We start from the raw sequence: 13,494 nt of genomic DNA on the forward strand, positions 1-13,494 counted from the left end.
GGTGTAATGCAATGCTATCAGTTCTTTGCACATGTTTCTGTGTGTGAGACGTTTGTAACTGTCAACACTCCCTCCATCGTCGCAGTCACAGTCGCTGCTTAGCGAAGTCATGTTTGTCGTTCACGGGAGTAAAGTCACCAGTTCTCCTTTGAGAATGTTTGCTTCTGTTGTTGTGGCCATGCTGGGTGAGCTCATCAGCACAAACACATGACAGTACACACCACAGGACACTTTCCATTGCTGTGATGTGACACTTGTTTTAAACTCTTTCATGTCTTTTCTTCCTCTTTACAGGCTTGTGCCACTGTAGCAACCACAGTAAGTATATGTGTGTGTGTGTGTGTGTGTGTGTGTTTGTTTGTGCATTGTCAATTTAAGGTCCAGTCCCAAAATTTGCCAAGGTTTATTGGCAGAAATTGAAATGCCTCGATACTACAATAAGCACCCTTGGTAAATTGCAGTGGGATAATACACAACTCCTTATATGCACACCCTAGGGTGTGTGTGCTTAGTTTGTAGGTCACATCATTTTTTGTCTAAAATTATGATTCATTTTATTCCGTATATGTTTTAAAAAAAAAATAGCAGTGGGAGTAGTGATAATTGTGCAAAAGTCACAAAATGCACCATTTTTCTTCTATTTTTTTTTCATAAAAAAACGAGCCAAGTCAACTTTGAAATATGACATATTTCCAAATTTCGCAAATTCAATCGAACAAAATCTTTAAAAAAATTTTTTAAAGTACTTTTGCTCAACTGTGTTAATATAGTTGGTGAAAATGGAAATAACAATCATTTCATCAAATTGCCTATAGACACATTGCCTGAAAAAAAAAGGCTATGAGACACTCTATATTGCACATTCTTATAGCCTCTGTATATACGTTTTAACATAGTAATGGAATAAAAAGGCAGCCTAAATGCTTGTGTTCTATCGCCACCAGAGACTCAAAAGACTCTGTTTTATTGCAAATATGTGTTTAATACTGTTCAAATGTCTTGTTCATGTACAACCACACTGTTTTTTAAGTAAAACTCAGCAGTCATGTATAAAGTATCTTAAAAGGGACACTTGAGTAAAATATCTTTACCAGAAAATGACTTTGAAGTCACTTTTTATAATATTACTTAAATAAAAAGTCTTTCAAGTATTTGACATTTACTGTACCTAAGTATCAAAGAGTTAGGATTGAGCCATGGTCGCTCAGTGGTAGGGCGAGTTGCCTTTCAACTAGAAGGTTGTGGGTTCATTTCCTGGCCCTGCTAGTCTATATGTGTCCTTGAGCAAGACACTTAACCCCATGTTGCAGCGTGTGAATGGGTGAACACTGTAGTGTAAAGAAGCAGCTCATCGCGACTAGAGAAGCGCTATCTAGATACAGACCATAATACCAACTCTTCTTCTTCTGATTTTGTTCGGTAGTAACGAGTAACAAAGATACATAGAAGAAATGTAATGGAGGAAAAGGAAAAGTTGCTAGAAATATAAACAACAAAGTAAAGTACAGATACGTGAGCGTTGTATTTGTACTTTGTAACATTGCAACACGTGGCAGACGTGTTTGTCCCTCGTTGGTGGCACACATTTCTGTCTATATAAATGTTTATTTATTTATTTTTGATAGATGGCACATTCCTGAGGACTCCGGAACTCTCTGGCCCCTCAGAGGCTTTGGGGAACACGGTTGCTGTTTTTGAATGTAAACTGCTGCCCCACCCAGAGAATGAAACTGTTCTCATGACGTTATTCAAGTGAGTACCGATACATCAGATGTACCCGCTGTATTACATTTAAATAATGCATTTAGTAATAATGATAGAAGATCCCTGTAATCGTTTGCCTTTTACAGTAGGGGCAGCACTGACACTTGGTTGGGAGACTCCACCTCACTGGCTGGGGAAGCTGCAATCTTCAACTTGGTAGTTAAACCGTCTCATGCGGGAGATCTGGTGTGTCAGGCCCGAGCACAGAACAACTCCAACATAAAGCCAACTTTCAGCAACACGCACTACCTGAAGGTTTTTGGTGAGTCTCTTATTTTTGTGGGCATAGCAGCGCTGTAGATCGCTGTATGAATCCGTGCAGAATACGTATGTCTGTCTTCTTCCTTGGTGTTTTATAGCAGTTGGCATTCGTAATGTTGCATCAACCCTTGGCGCTGATGTGCCACAGATCGGTGCCACAGGTGCACCCTTGGTAAATTGTCTTAAACGCCTTATATGGACAAAGGAAATAAGAATTCCCACTTTATATTTTCACAATAATGTTACAATTATTGGCATACTCTAATGTAAAGTGTTACCAAAAACAAAGCTGCACCCTCATGGTACAGAGAAATATATTATTTGTTGACCATAAAATCATTACATTTACGATGGCAAAGCTCCTTTTTAGTTTGATATACTGTAAGACCTGGATCCCGGTTAATTGCCTTGTTTGTCCTGCAGAGCCAGTGAGCAGTGCGAGTGTTTCCATCATGTCATTTACGACAATCTTCGAGGGGGAAGACCTGTATCTTTCCTGCACCGCTGATGGAAACAACGTGTCCTTCACATGGCTGCAGAATGATCAGCCCATCTCCTCGCCTCATGTTATGTCCCGTGACCATTCTTTCTGGATCGACAGGTCAGTGGAATCTCAATCAGCCAGGCCCACACTCTATGTGTGACTCCTGATGTTGTTGCTGTGGTCCACGGTGTTGTGAGCAGTACAACTTACTTAATTTTTTAATATATGGCATGTATACCATAGACCATATATAAAAATGAAAAATGAGGAGGCACCATTTAGTTCTTAGCAGGTAGCTCAGTGGTAGAGAGAGTTGTCTTTCAACTGAAAGGTGGTGGGTTTGATTCCCAGCTCAGCTAGTTTACATGCCTTTTTTTTTAATTTACGTATCTGTACTTTACTTTGTTACATGTATTTCTAGCAACTGTTATTTGTACTTCACTTATATTTCCTCAAACTATTATTGTTATTTGTTACTACCAAATAAAATAATAAGAAGAAGAGTTGGTAATGGTCTGTATTTATGTATATACAGCTTTTCTAGTCTTGATGAGCTGCTTTATGCTGTAGTTTTGCCATTCCAACATGGTTATTTGTCTTGCTCAAGGACACATATAGACTAGCAGGGCCAGGAATTGAACCCACAACCTTCCAGGTGAAAGACAACTCACCCTACCACTGAGCCAATTGTAACTCCTCACTTTTTTAATACTTTTAATTCTAAAACTCAAGTACATTTTATATCAGAAAATAACTTTTGATATTTAAGTACACTAAATGTCATATACTTTAAGACTTTTACTTAAGTAATATTTCGACTTTGAACAAAATCAGTTATCCCAAGTATCCCTAAGGTGCTTCCTTTAAGGTACTTTATACAAGACTGGTTGTTAGGGTGTTGCCAGGAGATGTGTACATTAACAAGGTGTTTTTCCAACATTTTGACGCGACTTGGCAACCTTTGATACAGTACCTTGCTGATACAAACCCAACTTAATATTCGGTCTCTTATGCGTAGCAGGGTTCTTATGATATTTTCCATATGGGTCTTCTCCAGGGGGTGAGGGGTGGGTTTTGTTTTAATTTTGTCAACCTGTTATGTTCTGTTTCTGTCGTCTGTTTACTTGTTCTGTAATTATATTTGTTTGTTTGTATTATAAATGCCCAATAAAAATACTTAAGAAAAAAAAAACAAACAAAAAAAAAACAAGGTGTTTTCTCCTTTTGATTTATTTTTCAGACCATTCTCTGTAAACCTTGGAGATTGTAGTATCTGAAAATCCCAGTAGATTAGCAGTTTAATCGTTGCTATCCACACAAGAAATCAGAAAGTCACTTATTTGTTCATTTATAGCCTTTATTTAAAGTGAATATGAAAACATTCTGTGAGACCAGCTCTTCATTACTCTGCTGATTCCTTTCTAGAGATGTATATTCTGTGTTGTGTCGTCTTCAGAATCACTCAAGCAGACAGCGGCACCTACGTATGTGAGGCTTCAAACAGCTTCAACGGAACAGACTTCACCACCAGAAGCCAGGAAGTCAACGTCACAGTCAAAGGTTTGTTGTCGTTTGTTTTTTCTCTTTGGCGAATAAAATCTCTGGGTTTGGGCTGAACATTGAAACTGATTTATATACATAGTGGAAAAGTCAGATTATGGGCCTCCAGGTTCTCTACTCTACCTCCTAACAACCTTCCTAAAAGGGTGCTTAAAGTATTCATGGGTTCTGTGTTCCAGCTTAATGCTGATATTTCCTTTTCTTCTTTTAATGCAAGGGGACTCAAAGACTCTATAAAACGTAAAGCTGTATTTCTGTATGTAAAGGGCTAAAGGCTAACTGCATATTCCTTCAAGAAACACACTCTGATGCATCAGATGTTAAGTTCTGGACTCAACAGTGGGGAGATGAAATCCTCTTCAGTCATGGTATAAATCGTTTGGCAGGTGTAGCTATATGTTTCTGTTGTGTTCTAAAAGTGATGGTCATTGGGTCGCTTGTGTACTGGCAATAGATAGTGTGCTCATTATTTTGGTTAATGTTTATGGGTATAATAATGCCCAAAAAACTGAAATCTATTACATCGAGTTACAGCTGTTGTTAAGGAACTGAAGGCAAACTTTCCTACTGATTATTTACTGGTTGGAGGTGATTTCAATTTAACCCCTGATGAGTGGATGGATAGTTGGCCATCTAGGCACTCATCAGAATATAATAATCAGATTATAGGCAATTTCATCAACAATAATAACTTGATAGATATCTGGAGATCACTTGTAACCGGAAGGTCGCCGGTTCAAGTCCCCACCAGGTCGAAAGGGCTGGGGTACCCCTGAGCAAGGTACCCAACCTCCATTGCTCCCCGGGCGCTACTCAGTGTGGCAGCCCACTGCTCCTAATTCTAGGATGGGTCAAAATGCAGAGAATAATTTCCCTAAGGGGGTAATTAAGTATCTAAAATTAAAAAAAAAAATTATTAGAACAGATGAAGCACTTAGACAGGCAGACAGGAACGAGGACCCTCAAACGAGCGTGAAACGTGGAAGTGGACACTGACTGGAACATGTAAGAGGAGTTTAACAGAGGCACTGAAGCGCTCACGTGCATAATTCACTAACTGGATAAACCGCAAACAACAAAATGGAGAGGAGAGCTCAAAAAAGACAATTATTGACATACTGTAATGTAAAGTGTTACCAAAAACAAAGCTGCACTCTCATGGTAAAGAGAAATATATTATTTGGTATATTTACGATGGCAAAGCTCCTTTTTAGTTTGATATCCTGTAAGACCTGGATCCCAGTTAATTGTCGTGTTTGTCCCGGTGCCAGGGCCAAGGAGGGTGTTTGAGGGGGAAAAACTGGTACTTTTCTGCCCCATTGATGGAATCAACATGTCCTTCACGTGGCTGCTGAACTATCAGCCCATCTCCTCGCCTCATGTTTTGTTCAGTGACCGTTTACTCTGGATCAACAGGTCAGTGGAATCTCATTCAGCCAGACTCACACTGCGTGGACTCCTGATGTTGTTGCTATGGTCCATGGTGTTGTGAGCAGTACGACTTACTTGATTTTTTAATATATGCCATGTATACCATAGACAATATATGGGGTATAAACAATAAAAATGAGGAGGCACCATTTAGTTGTTAGCAGTGTTTTTTTTTTATGGTAGCTCAGTGGTAAAAGTCTGCATGATGGTCGTATCTGATAATCCCAGTAGATTAGCAATTTAATCGTTGCTATCCACACAAGAAATCAGAAAGTCACTTATTTGTTCATTTATAGCCTTTATTTAAAGTGAATATGAAAACATTCTGTGAGACCAGCTCTTCATTACTCTGCTGATTCCTTTCTAGAAATGTATATTCTGTGTTGTGTCGTCTTCAGAACCACTCAAGCAGACAGCGGCACCTACGTATGTGAGGCTTCAAACGGAACAGACTTCACCACCAGAAGCCAGGAATTCAACATCACAGTCAAAGGTTTGTGGTCGTTTGTTTTTTCTCTTTGGCGAATAAAATCTCTGGGTTTGGGCTGAAGGGCTAAAGGCTAACTGCATATTCCTTCAAGAAACACACGTTGATGCATCAGATGTTAAAGGTGACATCGAATGCTTGTATCACACATATATGGTAGTTATGGAGGTCTACTTACATATATTAACTTGTTTTCATGGTTAAAAACCTCCTAATCGCTGCAAACGAGCCGATCAAAATATCTCCTCACTGACACTCTCGTCAGCCGCGCTGTTTCAGACCAAAATCACACCCCCAGAACGTGGACTGTGTTGTGATTGGCCAGACAACGAGAGCTTTCCCACTGTCCTGTGATTGGCCAGGTACCTGGAAGTGACGCAATTGGTAGGCCAGCTCTCAGATACACAGCTCCCCCTTTGGCACGGGGGATGCTCTGCATCTCAGCAGCTACAACGAGAGTAGTTCATCTTCTTCTGCGGTTGAATGTACGCAACCGGATGTGCCCGGACTAGTGCCCGCACCACGAGGCGCTACGGTGGTGAGAGGAGTGGTGAGGATTTCTAATGACATCATCAGCATAGGGAAGTGCCGATCTGCTTCGCAGAGCCCAGGAAAACAATACAACACTATTTTATCAGCAGTGGCTGAACTGTTTGTTCTGAAACTTTAGGGTCTCATAAACGTGGTAATGACGCAGATACACACACAAAGGCAGCGTTAATTGGAGCTTCTGGTCTATGTTGCCTTTAAGTTCTGGACTCAACAGTGGGGAGATGAAATCCTCTTCAGTCATGGTACAAATCGTTTGGCAGGTGTAGCTATATGTTTCTGTTGTGTTCTAAAAGTGATGGTCATTGGGTCGTTTGTGTACTGGCGATAGATAGTGTGCTCATTATTTTGGTTAATGTTTATGGGTATAATAATGCCCAAAAAACAGAAATCTATTACATCGAGATACAGCTGTTGTTAAGGAACTGAAGGCAAACTTTCCTACTGATTATTTACTGGTTGGAGGTGATTTCAATTTAACTCCTGATGAGTGGATGGATAGTTGGCCATCTAGGCACTCATCAGAATATAATAATCAGATTATAGGCAATTTCATCAACAATAATAACTTGATAGATATCTGGAGATCACTTGTAACCGGAAGGTCGCCGGTTCAAGTCCCCACCAGGTCGAAAGGGCTGGGGTACCCCTGAGCAAGGTACCCAACCTCCATTGCTCCCCGGGCGCTACTCAGTGTGGCAGCCCACTGCTCCTAATTCTAGGATGGGTCAAAATGCAGAGAATAATTTCCCTAAGGGGATTAATTAAGTATCTAAAATTAAAAAAAAAAATTATTAGAACAGATGAAGCACTTAGACAGGCAGACAGGAACGAGGACCCTCAAACGAGCGTGAAACGTGGAAGTGGACACTGACTGGAACATGTAAGAGGAGTTTAACAGAGGCACTGAAGCGCTCATGTACATAATTCACTAACTGGATAAACCGCAAACAACAAAATGGAGAGGAGAGCTCAAAAAAGACAATTATTGACATACTGTAATGTAAAGTGTTACCAAAAACAAAGCTGCACTCTCATGGTAAAGAGAAATATATTATTTGGTATATTTACGATGGCAAAGCTCCTTTTTAGTTTGATATCCTGTAAGACCTGGATCCCAGTTAATTGTCGTGTTTGTCCCGGTGCCAGGGCCAAGGAGGGTGTTTGAGGGGGAAAAACTGGTACTTTTCTGCCCCATTGATGGAATCAACATGTCCTTCACGTGGCTGCTGAACTATCAGCCCATCTCCTCGCCTCATGTTTTGTTCAGTGACCGTTTACTCTGGATCAACAGGTCAGTGGAATCTCATTCAGCCAGACTCACACTGCGTGGACTCCTGATGTTGTTGCTATGGTCCATGGTGTTGTGAGCAGTACGACTTACTTGATTTTTTAATATATGCCATGTATACCATAGACAATATATGGGGTATAAACAATAAAAATGAGGAGGCACCATTTAGTTGTTAGCAGTGTTTTTTTTTATGGTAGCTCAGTGGTAAAAGTCTGCATGATGGTCGTATCTGATAATCCCAGTAGATTATCAGTTTAATCGTTGCTATCCACACAAGAAATCAGAAAGTCACTTATTTGTTCATTTATAGCCTTTATTTAAAGTGAATATGAAAACATTCTGTGAGACCAGCTCTTCATTACTCTGCTGATTCCTTTCTAGAAATGTATATTCTGTGTTGTGTCGTCTTCAGAACCACTCAAGCAGACAGCGGCACCTACGTATGTGAGGCTTCAATCAGCTTGAAAGGAATAGACTATGTTTCCAGAAGCTGGAATGTCAACGTCATAGTCAAAGGTTTGTGAATAAAATCTCTGCGTCACATCATTCAACAAAGTAACATCCTCTTCCCATCCTTGCCCCCTCAGCCGTGGTGTCAGACCCTGACATCTCCTTCGCCGTGTTAACGGAGGATTCCCATTACTTTTCTGTTGGGGTCACGTGTCAGTCAGCAGTCGGTACGCCACCTGTTGCCTTTTCACTCTACAACGGGACAGAGTCGGTCGCCAATGTCACGAGTGCAGACAGACGTGCTGTGTTCAGGGTGCCCGTGGTCTTTGGTGAACACTTGGGAACGTTCCGGTGCCAGGCAAACAATGGAGCAAAGACAGCGTCCAGTGGATGGCTGCCTATTAAAATTGGTATGTGCATTGTTTGAAGTTGCCTCAGTGACAGTTATTACAGTGAACGAAAACTAACGAAATGACGAATAAAGTATTTTCATTAGCTGAAAACTGAATTGTGTGTTTATAAAACAAACCAAAAAATGTCTTTGTAAATTTATTTCATACACTAATCCTTTTGGGTTCATATGAATATTTGAACCGTAGTATTTTCATTTTCAATTTTTTTTTGTTTGCAATGTGGGACATAAAGCTTTATGCAAGTTAAACATAACATTGGTTATGTAGTTAATTGGGTTGAGTTGGTTCATCTAAGTGAATCAAACCTCTCGGCTTTTATTGGGGTTTTTTAAATTTTGCTCATGTTTTTCCTCAAATTGAGCTCCTGAGACTCCTGGCTCACACACAATGTGATGTGTCTCATGAGGGTTGTTTAGTATTCTTATTATTTATGTTATCATGTTCATGTGTGTCTAGTCTGTTTTACCTGGCGCACTAACTGCATCCAACCTCAACAGTATTATACACATTTTGCACTTCAGGCTACTTTCTTGTTGACTATTACATTTGATTCAGGGATGGTTGTTCATGTGTCCTCATACACTCTTAAAATCTACTCCATATTACAAAAAATAACACTAAAACTAATTAAAACCAACTCATTTTTAAAACCAGAAGTCAAAACTAAATAAAAACAAAAACTAATGAAAAATCCAAAACTATTATAACCTTGGAAGGCGCTGACTCAGACAGCTTTATTTCCTCCTGCAGCTCATTCCTGTGATTGATGGAGACTCATTTTTTTTAATGACGTGTGTCTTTCTCCAGAGAAAGTAAAAGGGCCCGTGTCCCTGACCTACGACTACGACATTGCGGAAAACTTTGCCGTGGTTGGCGTGCGGTTGTATTGCAAGGTGGCAGCCGGTTCTCATCTACGGTACCAGTGGTTCCTCAACAAATCCCTTCTACAAGACCACGGGAGCTTCTACTATGTGTTCAACCAGCTGCCAGAACAGTCCATACTCATCCTGTCTGTGGGGAGGAGCAGTGCTGGGACATACCACTGTGTCGTGTCTAACAGCTTTGACAACACCACGACGATCAGCAGCAGGGGGCGATACTTGGATAAAGAAGGTAATGTTTTATTCATTAATTAACCCTTAGAACACAGAGTATTTAAGGATGTTAAAATCTACTGTATATACTGAGGCTATAAGAATGTGCAATACAGTGTCTTATATCCTTTTTTTCAGCACAACCTAGACAATCTGATTTTCGCCGACTATATAAACACACGCTAAGCAAAAAGTACTCAGATATATGGAAATAGGTCACAGTTCAAAGTCCGCTTGGCTCGTTTTTATGAACAAAAAGAAAAGAAAAGTGATCTATTTTGTGACTTCTGCACAATTATTGGTACTTTATATCACTACCAGAAAAGGCGATATAAAACGAATCATAACTTTTACTCATCAAACACATAAGGAGACTTTGTAAAGCCTGAATATGTGACTTATAAATACACCCCCCCAGGATGAGGCGTTGTGTATTATTCCCACGGTAATTTCCCAAGGGTTAACCAGGAAAATCCCACTGAGATTAAGAAGCTCTTTTTCAAGGGAGTCCTGGCCAAGATAGACAGGAGCTAAAACAGTCAACAGTTACAAATTTAAGAAGAATCCAGATTCAATTTACAAGCACATGATGAAAAACATGGAGTTGGCCTCAAGAACTCGAACACTGCGGATTTGAAAGCGTTCAATGAAATTACTCAGTTAGTTTCCAAGTAACATGTTCCATGCAAAAGGTGCAGAATGGTCAAAAGCCCTTTTACCCAGGTCAGCGGGGGCATACGAAAGAGTGCGGATCAGCACTTCTCTACATGCTCTGACTTGATTCACTCTTCTTCCTGCTTCTTCCCCAGTGCTGAACCGTCTCCCTGTCTTGGTGGTGGCAGTTGTTTTTGGATGTTTCATATTCCTGATTCTCCTGGTCGTCATATGTTGTGGATTTGGAGTGATTTATAGTAAGATTTATTGTAAGACCCCCCCCCCCCCCCCCCCCAAAAAAAAATTCCTGTGTCCTGACTTTTTCTTATGTCATTCTTCCTCACTTTTGACATATTACATTATTTGCTCTTCTTTCAGGGCGAAGGGAGTACGGAGATAAGTTTTTGTAAGTTATTCCTTTGTTCAATTTTGATGAATGAATAATCATTTTTAAATTTAAAGTAAAAAAAATAAAAAAATGACCTAAAGAAATATTGAACATTGCTTTTGCTGATTTTTCCAGAATAACTTTACAAATCTGGCAGTTATTTACAATTTCCTGCATGTTAAAATAGTATTAACAAAAAACAACAGAAAAAAACACTGTAGTTGTACACAAACACTGATTCACCGTCAGAAACCGATAGCACAATCACGGGTGCATAATTACAGTAATGCAAATTGCTTGCGCAAATAGAATAAAAACTGACCTAAAGAAATATTAAACATTTGCAACATCACAACAAAATAACAGCTCTAAATTAAATTTAAGGAGAAAAAAAACTCCCAATAACATCCATTATTCATTTAACATCCAACCTAGCCTTTTCTTATTACATTATGTCTTTAAACTTATAATTTTCAAGGGTTCAGATTCAGTTACCATTTTAATATAAACTATTCAAATGAATGTTGAATGAATGTTTTCAGTTTATTATTGAGATTGTTCCATATATGGCACTCTTGTGACTGTAATACAGAGATCATTGACATCAGTTTGCAGTAATTTGCTCATTAAAAAGTCTTATTTCTCTCACCTCATAGTGTTTTTGCCTTGGTTACAACACCTTTTAGCTACTGTTATTAGGTAATAGTCTGTTTTAAGTGTTTTTACATCATATGGGCATTTTTGAAATCAACCAGATCTTGAATCTTTGAGTGTTTTTTGGTTGAATGCAGAGCAGGGTTAGTTATTTCTTTAGACTTTGTTTGTGTTTTATTCTTTTTTTTGAAGGATAAAGATTGGATTCCTTGTGCATCTGCTAAAACCAGATGGGAATATGAGCAGCCTTTGTCAATGGCTCTCATTTGTAGAGCCCTGAGAGTAACAGGATCTCCTGTGCTCAAAGACATTTGGGCAACAGTAACAAAATCTGAATCTTTCTGTCATTTTGGCCCACATTTAACACCGTGAAACAGAGGTTAACAGGAAACGCGGGCAGGGAGGAGAATCATGTGACAAACAATGTGAGCTGAAATGGGGATGTGGCTAGGTGTGGGGATTTATTGCACATAATGGTATTTTCAGAATCTTACAACTAATGTGTTTTTAAGCCTGTGCTGTTTGTCAGATGTTTTGTCAAAGGATGGGAACAAATAAGGTGACGTCACTTGCTAAAATGCTAGGCTTTAGTGCAGCAGGAGACATTAAAGAAAGTTGAACCAAGGACTGTGTATAAAAAGTCCAAAGCATTCAAAGCATGTAAAGTGTTCAGATTCTTATAGGGGACATCATGGTGTTGTGGCCATTATATTATATTATTATATTATCCCCAGGACGTCACAGCTGGTTGCCATTTGAACTGAATTGGTTCAATTAGAAAATAGCTCATTTTATTTGGGCAAAAAACAACCACTGTGGCTGACCCATGGCCCATGGCTGCCCTGGTGAAGTCCTTAATATGACTGTAAAACCTCACTGAATATGTTTCATATATTCAGTAGTAATGTGTAGGCCAAGACTATTCAATTACAAACTCAGATGGATAAATAAATAAATAATTTAAAAATAATAAAATAATTATTTTGGTTGTACCTGACTGTCCTTCCCTTGCTTCAAAGTGCATAAAAAGTACACAGTGCACAAAGTTAGTATTTGTTTTGTCTTCCAAATAAGACAAACATATGTCATTTATGACCCACAAACATCTCAAAGTGGATTTAACAGATTACAAAAGAACTAACACTGCTTTCAAACCTATCAAGACTAATGTAGGAATTGATGCAGGGTCCTTTAGAGACAGTGAAATGTGTTTATCTAGTTATTTCATCAGTTATTTCTGGTGAAACCACAGGCTGGGCCACTATGAAGCTGGTTATGGGCTGCCATTTAAATAGTCTGGGTGTAGGCTGATGTAACATTTTCTCAGAATTTATAAAAGTGTTTTCCTCGTTCACCTTTGACAAACGTGGCTCGTCTGCACACGTGACACCTGTCTGTTCTTCTCTCAGGTTGGAGATGGAGAGAAGGGTAGTGGCCTATGAGGGCGAGCTGGTCAGTCAGTTTTTCTGCATCTGCATCCTTCAAATATTCTCCCACTCATTCAGTCTGACACAACAGCCCCACCACATCATTGCTCTCTTCTGTTTTTCTTTTCTTGGCAGGATGTGTCTGAGTACAGTGACGGCGCTGATGTACTGAGGACAGTGGGTGATGGGTTTGATCAGGTGAGACCGGGTGAAACATTAAAGTTCAACAGTCAGCTGCAAAAACAACAGTGTTAACTGTCTGTGCTCTCCTCAGGCATCTGACGCCTCTTCAGATGAATGGCCCCAAATAGCGAGGCAGAAGAAGACAATTGAGGATGAACCGATTGAAGTGCCTTTAGGATTCAAATAGTTTGCCCCATATAAACACACACTGTTGTGCTTTGTTGTAACTGCTCATATTGGACTCACAGTGCTCAATGTACATATGCATAATACAAAATTGGTGCAAAAAAATTATTCAAACAATATTTCTTTTGCAATTTGTGTATTTTGATTTTGTTTGCTTCATAAAGTATTGTTTACTTCGTGAAAAGTGTTTGAAAATATTGATACAAATCTGTGTT

General features: G+C 39.4%; 1 protein-coding gene across 3 annotated transcripts; it reads left to right on the forward strand.

Annotated features, from left to right (window-relative positions):
• The first annotated feature begins 19 nt into the window (after positions 1 to 19).
• LOC131466332 (contactin-5-like) lies at positions 20 to 13,424 on the forward strand. 3 transcript variants are annotated; one of them, XM_058639497.1, is made up of 17 exons: positions 20 to 185; positions 295 to 318; positions 1,626 to 1,752; positions 1,851 to 2,026; positions 2,449 to 2,626; positions 3,966 to 4,069; positions 5,341 to 5,485; positions 5,899 to 5,993; positions 7,686 to 7,830; positions 8,243 to 8,346; positions 8,418 to 8,690; positions 9,501 to 9,806; positions 10,597 to 10,710; positions 10,820 to 10,847; positions 12,893 to 12,935; positions 13,046 to 13,108; positions 13,185 to 13,424. In XM_058639497.1, the coding sequence occupies exons 1-17, from the start codon at positions 110 to 112 to the stop codon at positions 13,278 to 13,280; spliced, it is 2,097 nt and encodes a 698-aa protein (XP_058495480.1). In that variant the 5' UTR covers positions 20 to 109; the 3' UTR covers positions 13,281 to 13,424. The 3 variants fall into 3 exon arrangements, with proteins under 3 accessions (XP_058495480.1, XP_058495481.1, XP_058495482.1); XM_058639498.1 differs by having other exon boundaries at positions 10,597 to 10,698; XM_058639499.1 differs by lacking the exons at positions 3,966 to 4,069; positions 5,341 to 5,485.
• Positions 13,425 to 13,494: the final 70 nt, after the last annotated feature.

Source organism: Solea solea, chromosome 10 (assembly GCF_958295425.1).
Source record: "Solea solea chromosome 10, fSolSol10.1, whole genome shotgun sequence".
NCBI lineage: Eukaryota > Metazoa > Chordata > Actinopteri > Pleuronectiformes > Soleidae > Solea > Solea solea.

Excerpts from the sequence above, each read along its gene's own strand:
- LOC131466332 (XM_058639497.1), top strand. The coding sequence starts at position 110 with ATGTTTGTCGTTCACGGGAGTAAAGTCACCAGTTCTCCTTTGAGAATG. Across the intron at positions 5,994-7,685 it reads ATTCAACATCACAGTCAAAG|GGCCAAGGAGGGTGTTTGAG; the intron begins GTTTGTGGTCGT and ends TCCCGGTGCCAG. Across the intron at positions 12,936-13,045 it reads TGGCCTATGAGGGCGAGCTG|GATGTGTCTGAGTACAGTGA; the intron begins GTCAGTCAGTTT and ends TTTTCTTGGCAG.